Source organism: Callospermophilus lateralis, chromosome 12 (assembly GCF_048772815.1).
Source record: "Callospermophilus lateralis isolate mCalLat2 chromosome 12, mCalLat2.hap1, whole genome shotgun sequence".
NCBI classification, from domain to species: domain Eukaryota; kingdom Metazoa; phylum Chordata; class Mammalia; order Rodentia; family Sciuridae; genus Callospermophilus; species Callospermophilus lateralis.
In genome coordinates, this window is record NC_135316.1 from 76,460,584 (window position 1) to 76,484,005 (window position 23,422).

Below are 23,422 nucleotides of genomic sequence, written 5' to 3' on the forward strand. Positions count from 1 at the left end.
CTGCATGCATGTATGATATGTCAAAATGCACTCTACTGTCATACATAAAAGAACAAATTTTCTAAAGAGAAGGGAAGTTGCAGGGTTTATGTACTTATTGGCACCATTTAAAGGATAATTGGTTTGGTGACTACCATACATAGCTAACAAAAGCTGATTTTCCTAATAAAATGTATTCTAAAAACAAGCAGATGCAGGTCTGATCAAACAGTTTCTGTTCAGTAGCTGGAGCCAAGCCTAAAATCAGAGCAAAGTCCATCAACTGTCCCTAAAGAACACAGTGTAGGGAATGTGTTTAAATGGTAAGGTGAATTAGGGGCTGAAACAGGTTGAAAACCCTTGCCGATAATATGTATTTACCCCAATGAATACTTGCAGTGTGTGTGTGTGTGTGTGTGTGTGTGTGTCCACACACACACACACACACTGATATGCTCTTATTCTTAAAACTTTTTTCTTTCTTCTGCCTTTCATTGACTTGGTCTTTGGATTTTTAGGAATCATTTTGCTTCTCATGCTTTCACATTCCATTCAAAATTGGGGTTACATGCAGACTCTAGCAGATTTACTATATCTGAACTAGTCATGTCTTGAAAGTAAATAAACATGAACGGCAACCACTAGCAGAGCTGTAGAATTAATGATGCTCCAATCTCTCAGGACCACTTGTTACCCAGTTTGAAATAAACATAATGTTGAGAACTTTTTAATTTCAGCCTCATGATATACACATACTAAGCACCTCCCTAAGCAAGTAGAATGTAACTGTACAAAGTTGAAAGAACAGTCCCTCAAATATCACCAGGAACTAAACACTAGACATATCCCAGGTGAGTGACTCCTGATACTTGCATTCCCCAAATACTAAGCAGATCTTAGAAATAATCTGAAAAACTCTTCCTCATCTTTTCTTTCTTGGTCCAACAATATACCAACTAATGCACCATTTTAGATTTAGTATACAGCAGATATTTCAGATGGAATTCTAAAAATCTAGCCATCTTGTCCATTCTTCGGCAGATATATATCTAGTATTTAAATTAACATTTATCTAATTCTAGGAACATGTTCAACACTGGAATTAATGATACAATTTCCAGTTTCCTGCCTCAAAAAGTTTACAGTTTTAACAAGAAGTGTATTAGCAGTTATTTATTCATTCAAGAAACATGTATGTACTAGGCTAAGAATTTTATACAAAAAAGACCATTGTGAGATATCAAGACCATGCCAAGCCCAGTGGCACACACCTGTAATCCCAGTGCTCGGGAGGCTGAGACCAGAGGATCACAAGTTTGAGGCCAGCCTCAATTTAGCAAGACCTGTCTCAAAAATTTTAAAAGGGTTTGGGAATGTAGCTCAGTAGGAGAGCACACACTTGAAGTTTATAACCTATACACTTAAAACTACTAAAAACTCAATAAAAGTTATTTAGTATATAATTAATATAACATGTCTTTTTCCTCTTGTTCACTGACAGAAGACCAACATAGCAAGAATTACATTAGAATTACATTAGAATTTAATTCCCTCTGCCACCTCAATTTCCTTTTGCCAGGTAACAACATATTCACAAATTCCAGAGACGAGGATGTGACATCTTCTAGAGGAGGGTGTTGAGTTGCATTATTCTTCCTAACACATACATTATCTCAAATATTTCTTAATAGAAATTTTAAAGTAAAGGTATTAATCAATACAAAGTTCTATTATCTAAATTGAAATCAAAATAAGTGCTTGGGATAACTGGAAAACTCTTAACAAATAAATGAATATTTTTTATTTGCACCCAAACAGATACTACAGTAAATAGATGCTAATTTACTATTTAAGACAAAGGCCATCAGTCCCCAATAGCACAAAAAAGAAAAAAAAGAAAAAGTATAATAATCACACTTGTATATTTTGACTGGCTGTTGATGTTCCTTTGTCTTCATCAATAATGCAAACTCGGTCCTTAGTTGGACTAGAAACAGCCTCTAAACCTTCATTTAATTCTTCAGCTTTCAGCATGCTAATCCTTTCTCTTTCTCCTGGTTTTTCAACATCCTTAAAGGAACTGGAAACCTCTTCCCTTTTTACTTCTTTGGAAGTAGTGAGTTTTTCTAGGGATTCTACTACTTCGTTTCTCAACTCATCTTCAGACTCTTCAAAATTTCTGAAATAATAAACAGTAAAATAAAACAAATCAACATTGTGTTATAAAAGCACTAATATGAAAACTAGTTTCCCAGGGCTGGGGTTGTGGCTCAGCAGTAGAACGCTTGCCTAGCACATGCAAGGTCCTGGGTTCCATCCTCAGCACCACATAAAAATAAAAATAAAGATTAAGGAAAAAAAAACCTATTTTCCCTTTTCATTGCCTACTCCAAATTGAATAATATGAATAATATGAAAGTTGCATTTCACTCAGGTAATAAATTACTTATTGTATCAGTTTGGATTTCCTAAGGGTGACAACCAATCAACATTGAGAGAACCAGTCCTCTGGTGGATTTGCATTCAATAACCATTACTGTATCTATTAGTATCCACCACAACTATGATGAAGAGGAGAGGAAGAGAAAGAAACAACACAAAATAAAACTTCTGCACATATTAGTTCCTGGTACACATATGCCAGTCCCTGACCTTTGGAACTATCACACACTACATTTCATTTAAATACTAATAGCTTAAGGTAGACATTCTTATCAAATTATAGATAAGAAATTGGGGTTTGGGAGAGGTTGAAAAACATGCTGGGGGTTTCAGCATCATTTTATGACACTAGGCTAAGAATTTTATATAAAAAGGCCATCATAGGATATAAAGAGCATACTCGGCATGGTGGCATACACCTATAAACCCAGTGACTAAGGAGGCTGAGGCAGGAGGATCGCAAGTTCAAGGCCAGCCTCAGCACTTAGCAATACCCCCATCCCAAAATAAAGATTTTAAAAGGGCATGGGAATGTAGCTCATTCAGAGGCACCACAATCACTCACTACATAACAACGTCTCTGTCAATGATGGACGGCATGTGCAACAGTGGTCCCACGAGATTAGAGTGGAGCTGAGAAATTCCTATGGCTTCAGAATGACGCATATCATGTTACGTGTCTGTGGTGTTGCTGGTGTATATACTTACTACAAAAGGTGTGACACATATAATACTTAATAATGATGATATAAAACTATATATATGTATATGTGATATAGTCATATAATAATCTTGTTAATACTTGATACTGACAAGTAACTACGCTACTGAATTGTGAATTTACTGTACTTTTTATCATATATCATTTAATGTGTTACCCTGTCAGCAGCCTTATATATCTCTTGTTTACTGCATCTCTTGACGGCATCAAGGGGCCAGGTTGAGTAACCTCAAGTGACCTTCACCGACCTTCACCTCAGGGTTGTGTAACTGCACTTCATCATGTTTGCACAAAGATGAAATCACCCAACAGCACGTGTTTCCCAGAGCTGCCCGTCAGTAAGTGACCCATGTCTGTAGTCAGCAGAGCCAGGAATTGAAATTGTGTGGAAGACTGCAACACCAATGTTTTTAGAAAGGGAAAGAACAGGAGACCAAGAAAATAACCTTGAAGAACGCTAATATTTCAGCAGCAGGTGAAAAAGACAGAGCTGGTAAGAGCCAAGAATAAGAGGAAGCCAAGGGGAAGCCAGAGGAGATGAGGGTTGAGAAACGATGTCCCGCCTGGGTGATATGGTAACAGACCACCTCTGAGAGCATATTCCAGAACAGTGCCAGGCAGCAGGGGCCAATATACAATGGACTGAGAAAGCAATGGGACAAGAAGGTGGTGTCAATGAGCAGGAAAGAAGGGAAGCAGAGAAGTTTCAGAGTGGGAAACTGGTGACTCCACCTACAAACCGCACAGTGTCTTGTGAAGTCTGTATCAGGCACTGTCACAGGATGAGAGCAGGGTGGTCAGGAGTGGGCGTGCACACTAGGTATGCCACAGGGAAGGACACTGACCAGGCAAGGGATTGTGAGGCATCACAAAGGACTCCACTGAAATCAGAGACCACAAATTTGACATGGATCCTTAAATAAGGAGGGATCCATAAATTTGACAGATCCCACTTATTAAGTTATCATCCTAAGGTATGTGGTTTACAAAAAATTTCCCCTTTGTCTTCATTCCTTTATAATTTAAAGTGTGGGGGCTGGGGTTGTGGCTCAGTGATAGAGCACTTGCCTAGCATATTCGAGGCCCTGGGTTCGATCCTCAGCACCACATAAAAGTAAATAAATAAAACAAAGGTATTGTGTCCATATACAACTAAAAAAATTTTTTTTTTAAATTTAAAGTGTGAAGAATCTAGGTATGGGTTTCTTTTCATCATTACTGCTTGTTAATTGTTTTATTTCCCATATCTGATGATTCATGGTGCTCAATGACGATGAAAAGCGAGGCTGGGGTATACTCAGTGGTACAGTACTTGCTTAGGATGTGTGAGGCCCTGGTTCAATCCCCAGCACTGCAGAAACAAAATCATGTAATCAAATAAAAATTGCAAAAAAGTTTACAGCTATCATTGCTTTAAATATAGCTTTTCCCCCCACTCTTCTTTGAGAACTCCTTTTTTACATATATTGGACCTTCATGCCTCTTAACATTCTTTCACATTTTTCATAAAATTATATTTTGTTATAAACTTGCATGTTGACAATGCATCACATGTGTGCTGGACTACTACGCAGTGTGCTCTTTGCCTTTGCTCTTCCACTGAGCTCCGTTCAATCCATCATGGAGGTTCATCTCAACTAATGCCTGCAGATCCAGCTCATTCCCTTTAACTAACAGTTACTCCATCTCTGAATGGACCACTGCAGCAGAGCCTGCCACCTATTCCCACTCAAACCTGACCCTACTGGACATAAGCTGCATTGGATCAAGTCCATCTCATGCCATTGTCAACTTCTTGCTCTGTCTACACCTTGACCTACAGCTGGGCCTACAGATGCCTTGCTGGGCTCCACAGATGGCAGTGATGTGAGAGACAGAAAAAGGACTCTGTAGAGGGATGAACACTAGACTGAGCCTTGCTGCAGAACCCAGCTGTCCTTGCACATGAGGATGCTGTTGTGCGATAGAGAAATGAGCCTCTTGGCTTTAAGGGAAGCCTGGATCATCAGCTAATACAACTACGCTGCATTCCCATTTGGAGGGACATTGAGGTCTCCCTGTCATCTGGCAACTCATGTCCTCCTGCATATCTCCTTGGGCACATGGTATGAGGAGCTGGAGAATGGATAATGTGGAATCGTGAGTGTTCAGTTTCCAATTCATGTCCTGCACCCACCCCCAGGAAAAGCCAGTCTTCCCCAGCACCTCGCAGCATTTTGTGTGGTCACTCTCGCCATGTCTGGGTGTTTTGATGTGAATTCCCCAGTTGCTGATGGGGACTGTCTAGCTGCATGTCTTGCCCTGGGCTCTCCTTCAGTGATCATCCGTGGACTTTGCATGGCTTTCCACGGGGTGACTTCTTTGTGTGTATTCTTTTCACTTTCTGGACCTATCCTTTGTTGTTTATTTTGGTTGCAACTTCTCTGAGTTGTTTATCATCAGATGTAAGTCTTCTAATGCAGGCTCTTTATTTCTTTTTTATTTTTTTGTTGGTTCTTTTTAGGCATATATGATATAGAGTGTGTTTTGACGTATTCATGGAGTTTAACTTATTCTAATTAGGATCCCATTCTTGTGGTTGAACTTGATGTGGAGTTACACTGGTTGTGTATTCATATATGAACACAGGAAAATTATGTCCACTTCATTCTGTTGTTCTTCCCACCCCCTCCCTTCCCTTCATTCGCCTTTGTCTAATCTAGTGAAATTCTATTCTTCCCTCCCCTCCCCCTTATTGTGTGTTAGCATCCACATATCAGAGAGCACATTCAGTCTTTGGATTTGGGGAATTGGCTTATTTCACTTAGCATGATATTCTCCAGTTCCATCAATTTACCAGCTGATTTTAATTCCTTTGGGTGTATACCAAGGAGTTGGATAACTGGGTCAAATGATGGTGAGGCTCTTTATTTCTTAAGAGAGAAAAATAACCATTCCTCTCTTTTGTGGTGGCTCAACTGTTTGTCCTATTGATATTTTTCTACTTCTCTTTAAAAGTATTTGTTTTTCCTATATATATTTCCTATATATATAATTCAATTTTATCCGGTCCTTTTAGTGATCTAATAGTTTTATATCTTATTGCTGTAGAAAACTTTTTTCCTCAGACCTGTCTTCCATTTACTAATTCCTTCATTAACTATATCTATTCAGGTATTTGTTTATTTGTTGAATTTTGGTTTTTTGTCTTTTTATGGTGCTGGGGATGGAACTTAGGGTCTTCAGACTGCTAGGCAAGCACTCTATCACAGAGCTATAACTTCCCAGCCCCTGGGGCTTATATTTTAATTTCTACCTATAGAATTTTTTAAATTTCCAGAAGTTCTAGTTAGTTAATTATCAAAATTTTTCCTGTGGTTTGAATGTTTGCATCCCCCTAAAGTTCAGAACCCAAACCTCCAATGTGATAGTTTTAAGAGTTAGAGCCTTTAAGAAGTGATGAGGTCATGAAGGTAAAGCCCCAGTGAATGGGATTAGTGCTTTTATAAAAGAGACCTGGGGCAGCTCGTTAACCTCTACCATGTGAGGGGACAACTAAAAGGTGTTATCTATGATCCCCAAAGCCAGCCCCAACCAGATATCGAATCTGCTGAATGCTTCATCTTGGATTTACTGACACCTAAGTTAGTAAGTAAGTATCTGTTATTTGTAAGTTACCTGGTCCAAGGTATTTTGTTATAGCAGTCCAGACAAGGCAATTTTCCTGTTCTTCATTGAGGTATTGTTTTTTTTCTCTTGTTTCTTTTGTTGTTGGTAGTGGTGGTGCAGGGGATTGAATCCCAGGTTCTTGTGCATGCTAAGCAGGCACTCTACCACTGAGCTACATCTCCAGCCTCCTAATTATTTTAATTGAATAATTTTAAATATTTAGTATTAAAATCTTCATAGGATAATTATATCATCTGAATTTTTTATGGTCTTAATCAGCTTGTGTTACTATTTTCTCTAGCAGATTCCAAGTTTCTGCTTTGTTGGTTGAGAAAGGGTTTTGTGATACCACCCCCAGGCTGGCCTTGAACTGCTGGGCTCAAGGAATCTTCCCACCTCAGCCTCCCAAGTAGCTGGGGCTACAGGCCTGTGCTACTGTGCTAGATTCTATTTTTAAATTTTAAATTGTGAGTTCATCTTCAGCAGAGCTTTGGTGGAAAAAAAAAAATACAATGTTTATAACGCCAGAGTGGTTTTTGTTTTTGTTGTACCAGGGATTGAGCTCAGGGCCTCACACATTCTAGGTAAGTACTCTACCACTAAGCTACATCCCCAGTCCTTTTTGTTTTTATTTTGAGACAGGGTTTGGCTAAATTGCTCAGGCTAGTCTCAAACTTGCAATCCTCCTGCCTCAGCTTTCTGAGTACCTGGTCTGTACCACTGTACCCAGCTCTAGAGTGTTTTAGATTTACTTCCTTTAGAGATACCAGGAGTATTACTATTCCTTAATGTCAGTTTTAATGTTAGTTTCTCAAGATTTTTTTTTTCTACTAAGGATTGAACTCAGAACCTCACTCATGCTAGACAGGCATTCTACCACTGAGCTATATTTCCAGCCCCAACTTTAGTCTCTCAATGAAAATGTCTCCCAACCATCCAAGCATTGTGATTCAAACTCCAAACCCAAATGACGACAAATCCATGGTTGTATGGCCTACTTACGTATCATCATCAGAGCCTGGTTCCAGTTGTTCCTCATCTACTTCAATGCCAGAGGACATTCCCACCTTCCCCTCTTCTTCTTTAGGAAGCCATTGTTTTACTGTTAACGAAATGACAGCAAAATTAAAGCAGCTCAGCCTATACACCTGATGAGCAATATACAACAAAAATCCTACAGTGAATGGCAACCACGAACCTTTAATCATCTTTACTTAAACAGAATAAGAGCCAGGCGCAGTGGCACACACCTGGCATCCCAGTTACTCAGGAGACTGGGCAGAAGGATCACAAGCTCAAGGCCAGCTTGACAACTTAGTGAGACCCTGTCTCAAAAAAAGAGAGAGAAAAAAGAAGAGCTAAGGGGCTGTGTAGATCTCTCTGTCCCCTATTATGACAAGTATATGGAAAGATGTTCCATATCATTTATCATCAGGGAAATTAAAATCAAAACCACAGTGAAATATTACCTCATCTCCATTTGGATGACCCCATTAAAAAGCAGAAATGAACATGTGTCTGTGAGGATGTGGAAATATTGAAACTTTTGTGCACTGTTGGTAGCATTGTAAAATGATGCAGCTGCTATGGGAAACAGTCAAAAGCCTAAAAATAGAACTACCACATGATCCAGCTCTCCTACTTTGGGTGTAATATCATTGGGGCTAAGAGAATCAGACCCCTTTAATATGGTAATTTGCTTTTTTGGGGGTGGGGGGGATGCTACTCTTTTGACTTACAGGAAAAACTTGCCCATCCAGGTACAGGAGGAGACTCTGAAATTTCCTTTTATACCTTAAGAGCAGACTATGGCGGGGAACACAAATGTCGTCCTCCCTATCTGAAATCCCTTTGGTTTTCATAAGACCTCCCCCACACACCTTTTCCCCCCTTTTTTCTCTCTAGCTTTCATATATGAAAGAAAACACACGACCCTTGATTTTCTGAGTTTGGCTTGGTTTGCGTAACATAATGTTCTCAAGTTCCATTCATTTTCCTGAAAATTACATAATTTCATTTTTTTTATGGCTGAATAAAATCTCTATTTTGTTTTTTTTTTTTGTTTGTTTATTTATTTTTGCAGTACTGAGGACTGAACCCAGGGCCTTGCATATGCTAGACAAGCACTCTCCCACTGAACTGCATCCCCAGCCCGTAAAACCACTATTTTAAAATCTATAATTTAGCTGTAATCCCAGCAGCTCAGGAGGTGAAGCAGGAGGATTGTGAGTTCAAAGCCAACCTCAGCAATTTCATGAGTCCCTAAGCAACTCAGAGAGACCCTGTCTCTAAATAAAAAATTTTTTAAAAAGCTATAATTTATTACATTTAGGTAACTTTCTAGACATTTTACATGCATTGTCTCATTTAATATTTAAAACAATCCATTGAAGTTGACATTTCCATAACTCTGATTTTACAAATGAGGAAATGGAAGATAAGACTGGTTATCTTATTGGCAGCAGGAGAGCCAGAAGTTATTCCCATTCTGTCAAAGTACGGTGTTCATTCGTAACAATTATTCAGTGCTGCCTGCCAATATACTGCAAACAGGTTGAAGGTAAGCTCAACGGTGTGTCTCATGTGTCTCAGCATTTGTAAGGTCCTGCGTTTGATCCCCCACACCAACAAGATTCTCTTGCAAGGAGTAAAACCCATGAAAAATAACTTTTATGGTATTATAAAAGTAAATGTATGTAGTTAAAAATTAAGTGCATACCAGGCTCTCCTTCACTGACAGAAATGAACTACTATTTCTCTTTCATTCACACTCAATATCCATTAAGATTTTAAAAAAAAAATTTAGTTATGACACAGTGCCTTTATTTACTTATTTATTTTATGTGGTACTGAGAATCAAGCTCAGTGCCTCACATGTGCTAGGCAAGTGCTCTACCACTGACCCACAACCCCAGTACCTCTAAAATTTTACAAAAGGAATTTATACCATCATAGTATAAAAATCATAAAACAGTCAAAGGATACAAGTATAGGTAATGATATTAATGTATTGATGGAGAAGAAATGGCTTAGTAATAAATCTAAAAAGCAATTAAATAATAAGCCTTTTAAGCAGGAAGATCATATAAACCCAGAAGTTTGAAGCCAGTCTGGACACCATGTAAGACTCCAGATCAAAAAAAAAAAAAAAAAAAAAAGAGCAAAATCTTGCTAAAAATTGAAGACAAAACAAAACAAACTACATCCAGAAGAATTTTATTGCCAAAGGATAGTCATGAGTCCCCCTGCAAAACAGTCAGACATAAACTGTCTCTCTCAGGTAAAGCTAAGCAATACTAGATCATCAGCTTCAGAGATGCTGGCACTTGGCATCAGCTGTCAGCTGGTTATGGTAAAGAAAATGATGCCACTGTCCTTGGAAGTTCATGTCATTTGTTAATAGCATTTGGGATGCGCTTAGACAAAACAAATTGGCTCCTAAAAAGGATGGATCTCCTCTCAATCTCCTCTCCAGGTTGAAGGAATCGTTATCCACTTTCTGCACCTACAACTCTTTGACAAAATTTCTCAGGGAACTGTTATGTAGTTAAAAATTAAGTGCATACCAGGCTCTCCTTCACTGGCAGAAAATGAGCTGCTTGTAAGAGGTGCTGCTGCCAAAGCATCCATTAAAGTCCCTGGGGCTTCCTGCTGCCACTGCTTCCTATTTTCTGAAACACCTTCAGTCACAATAACTTGGCCATCTAAAGAGGAAACCATTATTAAAAATAAAAATGCTTTTTATTTGAGTTTTTATGAAGTCACAGAATATTAGAACCTTATATTAATTTCACCCCTTATTTTTTAAATAAAAACCTATAGAAAACATAGCTGATGGGTAGAAGAATCTTTTTAGTGGGGGGTTGTAAACTGTCTTTTTGTTGTGATAAAAATTCTAATCTAGCCGGGCATGGTGGCGCATGCCTATAATCCCAGCAGCTCAGGAGGCTGAGGCTAGAGGATCGTGAGTTCAAAGCCAGCCTCAACAATGCTGAGGCACTAAGCAACTCAGTGAGACCCTGTCTCTAAATAAAATGCAAAAATAGGGCTGGGGATGTGGCTCAGTAGTCAAGTGCCCTTGAGTTTAATCCCTGGTACAAAAAAAAAAAATCTATTTGCTTATTTCAAGTTGTGCTTTCAATGTCTTGTTAGATCAGTTGTCTTATCAAATAGTCAATAGTCAATTCATTTACATTTACTTCAGTGGATATACACTCATCCCTTGGTACCCAAGAGAGATTGGTTTTAGGCCCCAAGGTTATAAAAATCTGCAGAGTTCAAGTGCCTTATATATAATGGTACAGTATTTGCATAGGACCCAGGCAAATCCTTCCATATACTTTAAATCATCTCTAGATGACTTATAATACCTAATATGATATAAATAGTTGTTATACTTTATTGTTTAGGGAATAATGACAAGAAAAATAGTTTGTACATGTTCAGTATAGATGCAGGATTTTTTCTGAATAGTTTTCTTCTGAGGTTAGTTGAATCTGAGGACATAGAAAGCTAACTATACTTACATATTTCAATTTACAGCACAGTTTAAATTTTAGGTCTCTCTCAGTGCCATGTAATCAAGAGGAACACAGGAAATAAGTAATAAAAATCTTTACTGCCTACGAAGATAACTCCCGGCGGTTGCTGTGAACCTCTTCTAAGTAAAGGCTACATCAGAACCTCAAAAATAAATGCAGGAATTGGGCTGAAATATCATTAAGTCCGAAACATTTCACACATGTAAGTAGCACATTGGTTTACAAAGCAATTTTATGTGTATCTCTGCACTGTTGAACTCTCTAAATCTCCTAGGAAAAGCTACTCTTTTACTTAACAATTTTATTGGTGAAAAAAATGACCTACCATAGAATTACAAGGAAATGATTAGAGAGTAAATCAAGTCTACTGCCTTCCTCGGACCTTCTCCCTCTCTTCAAGGATCTTTCCTCCTTTACTGTGCCTGGTTAGGGTGTCCAATTTTCTAGGATAATTATCAGGCAAGTTTCTCTGGGGATGGATGAGAAACCAAAACAATGTCCTTGCAAAGTGTTTAGTACAAAAATCTAAAGGGCTTCTAGTGAGAACTAGAAACTATTCCAACAGGATGAGCATGAGCCACACAGTGGTTTGGGACCCCTGGTATTCCCTTGCGATCAGTCAACTGGTGCTGATCCAGAGACTCACCATCAGGCACAGTGGAGCACGTGGAGGTGACATCAGCAGCTGCCATCATTTGTAACAGAGTCTGAGGCACTCTGGTATCCCACTGCCTCCTGTTTTCTGTGGCAACAACATTCAGAGTGAAAAACTCTGGGTATAAGAAAATAATTCATTAGTTCAAAAGCAACCAAAGTGTGACTAATTGCACCTAACAGTTCTCAGGTAGCTGAGCCAGTATCTATCAGCTGGTATGTGCAAAACCAGAACTGGAAATTACAAACATATTTAAATATTCTTTTGCTTTTATTGTTTTTGCTATTATTATTGGTGTGTGATAATGGGGAGTGAACCCAGGGGTACTCTACCACTGCCCAACATGCCCCACCCTTTTTATTTCTTATTTTGAGACAGGGTCTAAGTTGCCAGAATGATCTTGAACTTGTGACCCTCCTGCCTCTGCATCCCAAGTAGATACCTCTCTGAGCTCTTTTATTATTACTGTTTGACTGACTAGCCAATTTAATTAAGTGCTAATAAAATATTAGTGGCACAAATGGACAAATTCACTGAGTCATGTATGAAAACTCTTTAATCAGTTTCAACAGAACACAATCTGTTCCATTTTAATTTAAAAAATAACTTGTATTTTCTTATTACCATGTTTTCACTATAATAAAACTAAAAATCATATAAAAAATAAATAAAATCTGTTGAGAGCCACAGCCTAAAGGGTAAGCAGCAAACTTCCAGCTGCCAGCTGATGATTGGCTCACAGTGGCCCCAGCAAACTTCTAGCTGCCAACTGATTGGCTCCTCTGTGGTGATGCTCATTGTACTATTTCCCCGCCCTTTCAGACCATGGAGCTGCTCATTGGGGGACTTTTTTGGCTCTGCCTACACGACCCAGCCAATCAGCCTCAAGAGCAGGAGGAATGGGGCGGGGGCTGAGAGGCTTGTGGGAAGCCAGTGGTGGCAGTTGGGCTCTGAGGGAATTCCTGAAAAGCTCATGTGGTGTGGCGTGTGTGTTCAAAAAATAAAGTTTATTTCTGCTTGATAAGTGGCTCGTGAATTGTGCCCAGGCAGACTGTGGCAAAAATCCACCCATAATCTCACCATCCAGAGGCTATTAAAATTTTATAACATTTTTGTTTTGCTTTAAAACAAACACTGGGCTGGGTGTGGTGGTGTATATCTGTAATCATAGCACTCAGGAGGCTGAGGTAGGAAGACTGCAAGTTCAAGGCCAGCCTTAGCAACTTAGTGAGGTTCAACATAAAACTGAAAAGGACTGGGGTGTAGCTCAGTGGTAGAGCAGCCCTGGGTTCAATCCCCAGTACCAGGGGCAAAAATGGTCTCCACGTGACATTTGCTCTCATAACTTGCTTTTTTTTAGTCAGCTACATATCTTTTTCAGGTTATTAAATATTCTTCTATACAACCATTTTAAAGCAAACATAGTAGTCTGTCTCATAAATAGGTTATAATTTAATGCTTTTTTGCTGGACTTTTAGGACATTAGCAAGTTTTCACTGTTTAAATAATGTTATAATGACTTTATTTACAGCTAAATTTTGATGGACATTTATGATTATTTACTCTAAATAAATGATTGAAAATAATAATTCTAAGGTCTAGCGTCTTCTTACCAAAGCTTTTTGTTATTACTAATTTTTTCTGTGATTTTTCCTATTAATTTTGAATAGCTACTTCTTCCTTATCATAAAAAATGACCTATTTTCGTTTACTTCATTTTCTAAATGTAACATTTCCACACATACACTGATTTTTTAAAAATTTACTTCATTATACTACATCGGGTCTGGTTTAACAGTTTTTCCTAAATTATTAACAAGCTGGTCTAGAAGCATTTATTTGAATAATCCTTTGTCTTTCCATTGACTTGGGTTGCTGGCATGCACTATATTATGTATGAGACATACTGAGGTTTGTTTCTAAACTCTCACTTCTCCCTGATGCCACTATTACACTGTTTGAATGAGTATAACATATATTTTGATACTTGAAAAGGTAAGTTTTCCTTCACTGCTCTTATTTCTCACAATATTTTGACTAATTACAAATCTCTGCAATCTTCTGCCAAGATCTTTTCACATCAGGAAAAAAAAATTCTATTGTGATTTTTGTTGAAATTGCCATAAATATATTGAGGAAGCGTATTTCCAATCTATAGCGCTGCTAATTCTCTCCATTTGTCAAGTGGTCTTTAGTTGACTAAAATCTTATAGTTTTCTTTGAACGCCCTGCACAACTGTTACAAAGTTTACTCCTGAGTGAAAACACACACACACACACACACACACACACACACACAATTTGCTGTTGTTACTGTGAGATCTGAAGACCAACTGGGGAAAATATTCACAATACAGATTATAGGTAAAAGTTTGACTTAAATGAATCTTATAAAGAAAAAAACAAACGTGCTATTTTCAATAGAAAATAAGGCTGTGAGCTTTTCCAGCAGGTAAAGAAAAAGATTGGAAAGTTGGAGCTCCTAGGAGAGGCTGAGGCTGTAGAGAGAACTAGTGAAACTCCTCAAAGTGTGGAGCAGGAGAAGAGGGCGGAGTCTGGGGGTATGCAAAACAAGAACCAGGGGGGGAGCTGGGAAAACAGAGTGCAAGATAGATTGCTGATGAACAGGCTCCATCTATCCACAGAGTTCCAGGAACACGTACCTGCTTCTGGGCCACAGAGTTCTTCAAAGGCTTTGTCTGTGTAATCTTCGTGCTCCTTTATACATTTATGTTCCTTAAACTTCATGCTGTCCTCAAAGGTCAAAGTTTCATTTAGTATGTCCTTTGCCTAAAGCATTTCCACAGTATTTCATGAGAAATAAGTCATGTTGGGGGGAGGATGTCAAAATTGTTGTGTTCCCAATAATATTAATAAGCAAGACAAACAAATCTATAGAGTTTTAAAAGCTGAACTATAGCCAGGCTCTGTGTTGCAGGCCTGTAATCAGAGTTACTCTGGAGGCTGAGGCAGGAGGATCACAAGTTTAAGGCCAGCCAAGGCAACTTAGTGAGACCAAATCTCAAAATAAAGAAATAAAAAGGGCTGGGGATATAGCTTGTAGCTAGCTCAGTGACAGAGCACTCCTGGGTTCAATCCCTAGTATCACACACACACACACAATGGAATTACAGTGATTGAGATAGAAACAACCATGTTTTCATTTCTCCTTCTCAATAGTAATGAGCACTTAATTTTATCTAGACTTTGAAAAGTCTTCAATATTATTCTACTTCGGTTCCATCCCACTGCATCCTCAGGTCCTGCTGTCAGTCTATAACACAACAGTCTTTTATTTGAGACAGAGGGTCTCACTATGTTATTGAGGCTGGTCTTAAACTTCTGGACCTCAGAAGTGTTCCTTCTGCCTCAGCCTCTGGAGTAGCCGACACTATATAGGTGCACAAATCAGACCCAACTTCACAGCATTCTCAACTATGTCCCTAAAACTGCTCCTCATACACCACAATCAATACTAAAATGATCAATTTTGTTTAAAGCACATTGATGCATAGAATAAGAGAGGATGAACACCCTGGCAGCTAGTGCTTTTGGAGTCCCTTCTTTCATTCTAGCGAGCCGATCTCAGCACCTCCAGTCACAGAAGCCCTGTGGAGGTGCCACTCCCCAGACCTGCTCTGCTCTGATCCCACAGCTCTGGGGCACCTGGAGACCTAATGGATGAACAGAAGTAGGAACTAATTCTCACCATTGTAGTGAAGTCTTTATGTAGCAAAATGCTTGTAAAAATATGAAATGATGACATACAAAAGCTTTTGGTGTCTTGTGGAGGGTTTGGTTTGGGGGTTGAACTCAGGGCTCAGCAAGCTAAACACACATTCTACCACCGAGCTACCCCTCCAGCTCCATAAAGTTTTAAGATAATAAAGAACATGAAGAACTGGGAAGGTAGTTCAGTGGTAGAGTGCTTGTCTGCATGCCATGTGCAGGGCCCTGGATTCTATCCACAGACGGACAGACAGACACACACACACACACACACACAAACACACAAACACACACACAGAATGAAAAAAATGAGTATCAGATATGATTATTCATACTTAAATTTTGGTAATCTAAATGGTGAATTTAGAGAAGGCAAAATGGAACAACAATCAGTTAATTTTGACATTTTTTAGCAGGTATGATAAAAAAAAATGAGATAAACAAGATGGGCTGGAGCTGCAGCTCAGGGGTAGAGTGCCTGCCTTGCATGGGAGGTACTGGGTGCGATCCTAGGCACCACATAAAAATAAATAAATAAAGAGATTGTGCCCATCTACAACTAGAAAAAAAATATTTTTGAAAAGAAGATGTTGAAATCAAGTAATAAAATGAGATTTGGATTTACTAAACATGTGCATTTACTTCTGTGGCAAAGAGAGACCAAATGCATAATTGAGATTTACCCAGAGATATGTACAAAGCTATCAGTAACTAATTAAGACCGAAAATGAATGTGCCCAGTTTCAGGGTACCTGCCCAAGTTTTTATAGGTCAGTATATTTGTTGTCAACTATGTATCCTGTCTTCTATTTTAATTTGGCAATAATAAAAACATAATAATGTGAGGAAAATAGGTTCTTCATAAAATAAAAATAATTTTAAACGTAATAATTTACCTAAGTAAATAACCTCTATTTAAGAAAAAGAAGAAGAAGGATAAAAAGTATTTGGAAGACTCATTTGAATACTAGAGATCCTTTTAGGAATATTTAAGCAATTTTTCCCTATAGCCTGTGAAACAATTTCAAGAAACTTAAGACACACTCATTTTCTCATGTGTGTACTTAATAACATACCTTTTCCTCTTGGAGGGGGTTTTCATCAGAAATACATTTGTCTAAATTAATTTCAAACTTCACTCCTCTCTACAAGAAAACAAGGGGGAAAATCCTTTAATTTAGCAATTCAATAAAAACCTTAATATAACAACTCCCTAGATCAATTTATTTTAATATTACATATACTTAAAACCATTAGTCTAACATCACAAAGTAGGGCTAACCCATAAAATAACAAGAGGTGTGGGGAATCACATAGGTGACCCAGACTGCAGGTGTGGACCCCCAGCCAGCTTCTCACACAGAGCCAAAAGACAAAAATGTGGATTACCTTAGCTTTATATTTCTGTTCTGGAATTTTGCTTTCCTTTATGTTCTGAAGCCTCATTTGTTTCAAGTCTCTTTCAGTGTCCTGAAAGTTTAGAGGAAAAAAATGATTCTGTCACTTAATATTGAACAATAATATTTTCACAACCTCAGAATTCACAGCCTTGTATGTTTACATGATTTTATTTCTAGATTGAATCTGATGATAGATTTTAGAATAAAAACATGCCTTTGTAAAGGAAAGTTAATATCAAAAACCAAAGCAGAATGTCAATCAACAAATACTCATATATTAAACTCTGACATTTCAATGGGTAAAAATTCTATAATGTGACAAAGCTCATCCTCCCAGTGCAGTGTAGTCCAATCAGATCCAATTTAACAACATAAATGAGCTGGTTGGGGTATAGCTCAGTGGAAGAGTGCTAGCCTAGTGTGCACAAGACCCTGGGCTCAATCCCCAGCACCAAAGAAAAAAATAATAACTTTTTTTTCAGTGCTATGGATCAGATCCAGAGATTTGCACATGCTAAGTAAACACTCTATGGTCCAGACGCCTAGGCAATGATCAGCAGAGTGAAGATAGCTTCGAGGGTCCTTGCTGACATGGAGCAGAATAGTTAATAAATAAATTGACAAATTAACGACGTAATTTCAGAAGTACTATAAAAGAAAGTGAAATAGGGTAATAGAATAGAAATGAGTAGGGGAGGAGAGTAACATGGGAGAAGCTATTTGGCATTTGATTTAAGGTATAGAGTGATATTGGGCGTCAGCATAGGAAGTAGACATCTGGCTGGGGAAAGCATTGGGGATAGTGGGGTGAAAGCCCCAAAGCAGGTTTGTAACCTCTGATCTCTTCTAACTCCAGAATGGAGCTCTTGGTCGCCTCACATACCCAAGAAGTGGTATTGCATTCTGCTTGTAGTCAGGACATGGTACCAGGCACCAGAGTCACTCCCCAACTGAAACAACCCCAAAACCACGTCAAGTACAGAAGCAATAATGGTTTTAACACATTAGACAGCCAGAATGAAAAATGAGGATACTTGAGAAACGGGATGTAATGAGCCCTCCAACTGTCCCTATCCAGGGGCACTTTACCACTGAGCTACATTTTCAGCCCTTTTTAGCTTTTATTTTGAAACAAAGTCTCACTAAATTGCTAAGATGGGCATGGAACTTTTGATCCTCCTGCCTCAGCCTCCTGAGCCTTGAGGATTACAGACCTGAGCGCCACCCCCAATGCCCCCCCACTGCCCCCCCCCCCACGAAGTCTCCAGAGAGTTTGCAAGCCTTGGTGGAAGGATGCTGAGACTGGCAGACTCCCTGCCGTGAGGAGACAAAGCTGCGAACCTGGGGATCTTAAGGCTCTAGAGTCTGAATGGTAGAGTCCCAGAGAGGAGGGAGCTGTGCCAAAAGAGAACTGGAGCTCTCCCACAGCCTGTGGAGTTCAACCACTTTGCAAACCCATTGGCAGTTTCTTAAAAAGTTACACATACCAGTCAGATGTGGTGGTGCCTATCTGTAGTTCTAGCTGCTCAGGAGGTTGAGACAAGAAGACTGAGAGTTTGAGATCTGCCTAGGCAACACAACAAGAGTGTATTTCTTATTTTAAAAAAGAGGGGTGTCTGGGGGTATAATTTGGTGGTAGGACACTTGCTTTGCATGTGTGAAGCCCCGGGTTCCATCCCCAACACAGGGGGAAAAGAAAGGTTAAATATAAATCCATTATATAATCCAGTCCCTCCTGTCCACTCTATCTATCCAAAAGAAAGAAAAGAAACATATGTTCACACAAAAACTTATATGTTTATTTGTAATAAGCTGGAAACAACCCAAATATCCATCTATAGCTGAATGGATAAACAGATTTTGATACAGTCACTTGATGGAATATACTCAGCAATAAAGAGGAATGATACTATTGATAGGGGACAGACAAATGTGAATGGTGGGAACAGGAGGTTAAGGGAACAATTCTATAAAATGAGCCCACTGTGCTGACCCCCACATGTTTTCTTTTCTAGGAAGCAATTTACCTGCAGCCCTGCCTGGCCTAAGTGGACAGGATATGCCACATTCCTCAGCAAACTACCTGTTATCTACAAGAGAAACACAGGCCCCAAATAATGTCCATAAAAGGAATCCAAGTTACCCTGAAGGGAGAGACTTTTGTGACCCTTTTTGCAGACCAGATCCCGAAACTTTGGGAGATAAGGATAATTTCTCCTGACCATAAAATCTGTAAGAATTCTTACAGATTGGTTAACAATCCAAATGATAATGTGTAAGCATGGGCCAAAATGACATAGAGTTGTCACAGCAGTGGGGACTTGAAAGTCTGATATCATCCTGCTGTCAGTCAAAAGTGGACCTGGATAGGACTCTCTGGAAACTTCTCTGATTCCCCTATAAAACTGGAGTGCAGGAAAGGCACACTGTCCCTCTCCTCTCTGAGAAGACCCACTCCCTCCCAAGAGTGTCCCCTTTCCCTTTTCCATCCCTTCTAATAAACTGATTGCCCATTACTATGAGTGACACATCTAAAATTTTTCTGACTTGATCATAAGAATTGAGGTTTTAAGGGGGGTCTTTGTGCTGCCTCAGTTTCCTGGAAGACCTCAGCCTGTAACACTATTAATATCAAAACATGGATAAATATCAACATTTATTATGTCAAATGAAGCCAGACATAAGAAATCAAGTATAGTATGGTCCTGTTTATAGGCTGTAAACTAACCCAGAAACTACAAAGTAAACTAGTGACAAACAGCAGATCTGATGTGAGAGGAACAGCAGCATGAAACTGGAGAAAGAAACTGACAAAGAGAGCTCTGAGTTTTTAAAAGGCCCCCACAAGATTCTGTTGCACAGTTAGAGATAAGAACTACCAGGCTAGAGCAATCTTGCAGAGAAGCTCATTGGTATGGTTTAGATATGAGGTGTCCCCAAAAGCTCATGTGTGAGACAATGCAAGAATGTTCAGAGGAACCAGGCATGAAGGCACATGCCTGTAATCCCAGCAACTTGGGAGGCTAAAGAAGAGGATCACAAGTTCAAGGCTACCCTTAGAACTTAGGGAGGCCCTAAACAACTTAAAAAAAAAATTAGAGGCCGCCCACGCCTGGAACAGGACCAGAAACCCACCGGCATGGTAGTCACGTCACCCCAATTGGAGTAGGCGCAGAGCAGAGCCGCCGCCCACGCCCGCAAGGTAGGCAGATCTGCAACCGACCGGCGGAACAGGCCCAGCGGCCTGCCAGCATGGTAGACACATCACCCCAACTGGAGTAGGGGCAGAGCAGAGCCGCCACCCATGCCTGGAACAGGCCCAGCGACCCGACGGCGTGGTAGTCACGTCACCCCAGTTGGAGTAGGGGCAGAGCTGAGCCGCCGCCCGCACCCACAAGGTAGGCAGACCTGCGACCGACCAGCAGAACAGGCCCAGCAGCCCGTCAGCGTGGTAGACAGATCACCCCAATTGGAGGAGGAGCACAGCCGCCGCCCACCCCTGCAAGGGAGACTTTTCAACTATACAAGAGCAATATAAATACATAGGGGGAAAAATCAATAACACAACAGTTTCACCAAGCAGAAAGAAATGCGAGCAGTATGAAAAGACAAGGAAAGAAAGAACCACAAGCAACGCAGGTCAACTCAACTTTAGAAGAGGTAATATCTGCAGCAGATGGAATGTCAGATAAAAAATTCAGGATATACATGCTTCAGATGATCTGGAGTCTCAAGGAAGACATTAGACAGCAAAATCAGACAATGAAAGATCACTTCGACAATGAATTACATAAACAAATCCAAGAAGCAAAAGATCAACTATACAGGGAAATAAAGGTTATAAAAAACAAACAAACAAACAGAAATCCTAGAAATGCAGGAAGCAATAAACCAACTTAAAAACTCAATTGAGAATACTACCAGCAGAGTAGAACACTTAGAAGATAGAACATCAGACAATGAAGACAAAGTATTTCAACTTGAAAAGAACATAGACAGCTCAGCAAGACTGTTAAGAAACCATGAGCAGAACATCCAAGAAATATGGGATAACATAAAGAGACCAAACTTAAGAGTCATTGGGATACAGGAAGGTATAGAGGTCCAAACCAAAGGAATGAGCAATCTATTCAATGAAATAATACGAGAAAACTTCCCAGACTTGAAGAATGAGACAGAATCCCAAATCCTAGAAACCTACAGGACACCGAATGTGCAAAATCATAAGAGATCCACACCTAGACACATTATAATGAAGATGCCCAATATACAGAATAAGGAGAGAATTTTAAAAGCTACAAGAGAAAGGAAGCAGATTATATTTAGGGGTAAACCAATCAAGATAACAGCTGATCTTTCAACACAGACTCTGAAAGCTAGAAGATCCTGGAATAACATATTTCAAACACTGAAAGAAAAGGGGTTCCAACCAAGAATTGTGTATCCAGCGAAATTAAGCTTCAGGATGGAAGATGAAATTAAAACCTTCCATGATAAACAAAAGTTAAAAGAAATTGCAGCTAGAAAACCAACTCTTCAAAACATCCTTGGCAAAATATTACAGGAAGAGGAAATGGAAAATATCAATGAAAACCAACAGTGGGAGGTAGTACATAAAGGGGGAAAAATAATCAAAGAGGAAAACAAACCATGTTTAGTAACATAAATAAACAAATATGGCTGGAAGAACAACCCATATCTCAATAATAACCCTAAATGTTAATGGCTTAAACTCACCAATTAAGAGGCACAGGCTAGTAGAATGGATCACAAAACAAGACCCAACAATATGCTGCCTTCAGGAGACGCATTTGATAGGAAAAGACATACATAGACTGAAGGTGAAAGGTTGGGAAAAATCATATCACTCATATGGACTTCGAAAACAAGCAGGAGTGTCCATACTCATATCAAATAAAATCGATTTCAAGCCAAAGTTAATCAAAAGGGATAAAGAGGGACATTACATACTGCTCAAGGGAACCATACACCAACAAGACATAACAATAATAAATATATATGCCCCAAACAATGGTGCAGCTATGTTCATCAAACAAACTCTTCTCAAGTTCAAGAGTCTAATAGACCACCATACAATAATCATGGGAGACTTCAACACACCTCTCTCACCACTGGACAGATCTTCCAAACAAAAGTTGAATAAGGAAACTATAGAACTCAATAACACAATTAATAACCTAGACTTAATTGACATATATAGAATATACCACCCAACATCAAGCAGTTACACTTTTTTCTCAGCAGCACATGGATCCTTCTCAAAAATAGATCATATATTATGTCACAGGGCAACTCTTAGACAATATAAAGGAGTAGAGATAATACCATGCACCTTATCTGAATAATGGAATGAAACTGAAAATCAATGATAAAAGAAGTAAGGAAAAATCATGCATCACTTGGAGAATGAACAATAGGTTACTGAATGATCAATGGGTCATAGAAGACATCAAGGAGGAAATTAAAAAATTCTTAGAGATAAATGAAAACACAGACACAACATATCGGAATCTATGGGACACATTGAAAGCAGTTCTAAGAGGAAAATTCATTGCTTGGAGTTCATTCCTTAAAAAAAGAAAACACCAACAAATAAATGATCTAATACTTCATCTCAAAATCCTAGAAAAAGAAGAGCAAAACAACAGCAAAAGAAGTAGAAGGCAAGAAATAATTAAAATCAGAGCTGAAATTAACGAAATTGAAACAAAAGAAACAATTGAAAAAATTGACAAAACTAAAAGTTGGTTCTTTGAAAAAATAAATAAAATCGACAGACCCTTAGCCATGCTAACGAAGAGAAGAAGAGAGAGAACTCAAATTACTAGCATACGGATGAAAAAGGCAATATCACAACAGACACTTCAGAAATACAGAAGATAATCAGAAATTATTTTGAACCCTTATACTCCAATAAAATAGAAGATAGTGAAGGCATCAATAAATTTCTTAAGTCATATGATCTGCCCAGATTGAGTCAGGAGTATATAGACAACCTAAACAGACCAATATCAATTGAGGAAATAGAAGAAACCATCAAAAGACTACCAACCAAGAAAAGCCCAGGACCGGATGGGTATACAGCAGAGTTTTACAAAACCTTTGGAACTAATACCAATAGTTTTCAAGCTATTTCAGGAAATAGAAAAAGAGGGAGAACTTCCAAATTCATTCTACGAGGCCAACATCACCCTGATTCCTAAATCAGACAAAGACACTTCAAAGAAAGAAAACTACAGACCAATATCTCTAATGAACCTAGATGCAAAAATCCTCAATAAAATTC

At 38.9% G+C, this 23,422-nt stretch overlaps 1 protein-coding gene across 1 annotated transcript in view; it reads right to left on the reverse strand.

The window, feature by feature from the left end:
* Positions 1-1,890: 1,890 nt before the first annotated feature.
* Positions 1,891-23,422, reverse strand: part of Nek5 (NIMA related kinase 5) — a 58,887-nt gene continuing 37,355 nt past the window's right edge. The window contains exons 16-23 of the mRNA XM_076872495.1: positions 17,105-17,185; positions 16,792-16,860; positions 14,650-14,776; positions 11,978-12,103; positions 10,357-10,494; positions 8,415-8,423; positions 7,793-7,892; positions 1,891-2,158 (exon numbers count right to left, since the gene is read on the reverse strand). Of these exons, the coding sequence (XP_076728610.1) occupies positions 1,891-2,158; positions 7,793-7,892; positions 8,415-8,423; positions 10,357-10,494; positions 11,978-12,103; positions 14,650-14,776; positions 16,792-16,860; positions 17,105-17,185 (918 nt within the window). The remainder of the gene's footprint in view (positions 2,159-7,792; positions 7,893-8,414; positions 8,424-10,356; positions 10,495-11,977; positions 12,104-14,649; positions 14,777-16,791; positions 16,861-17,104; positions 17,186-23,422) is intronic.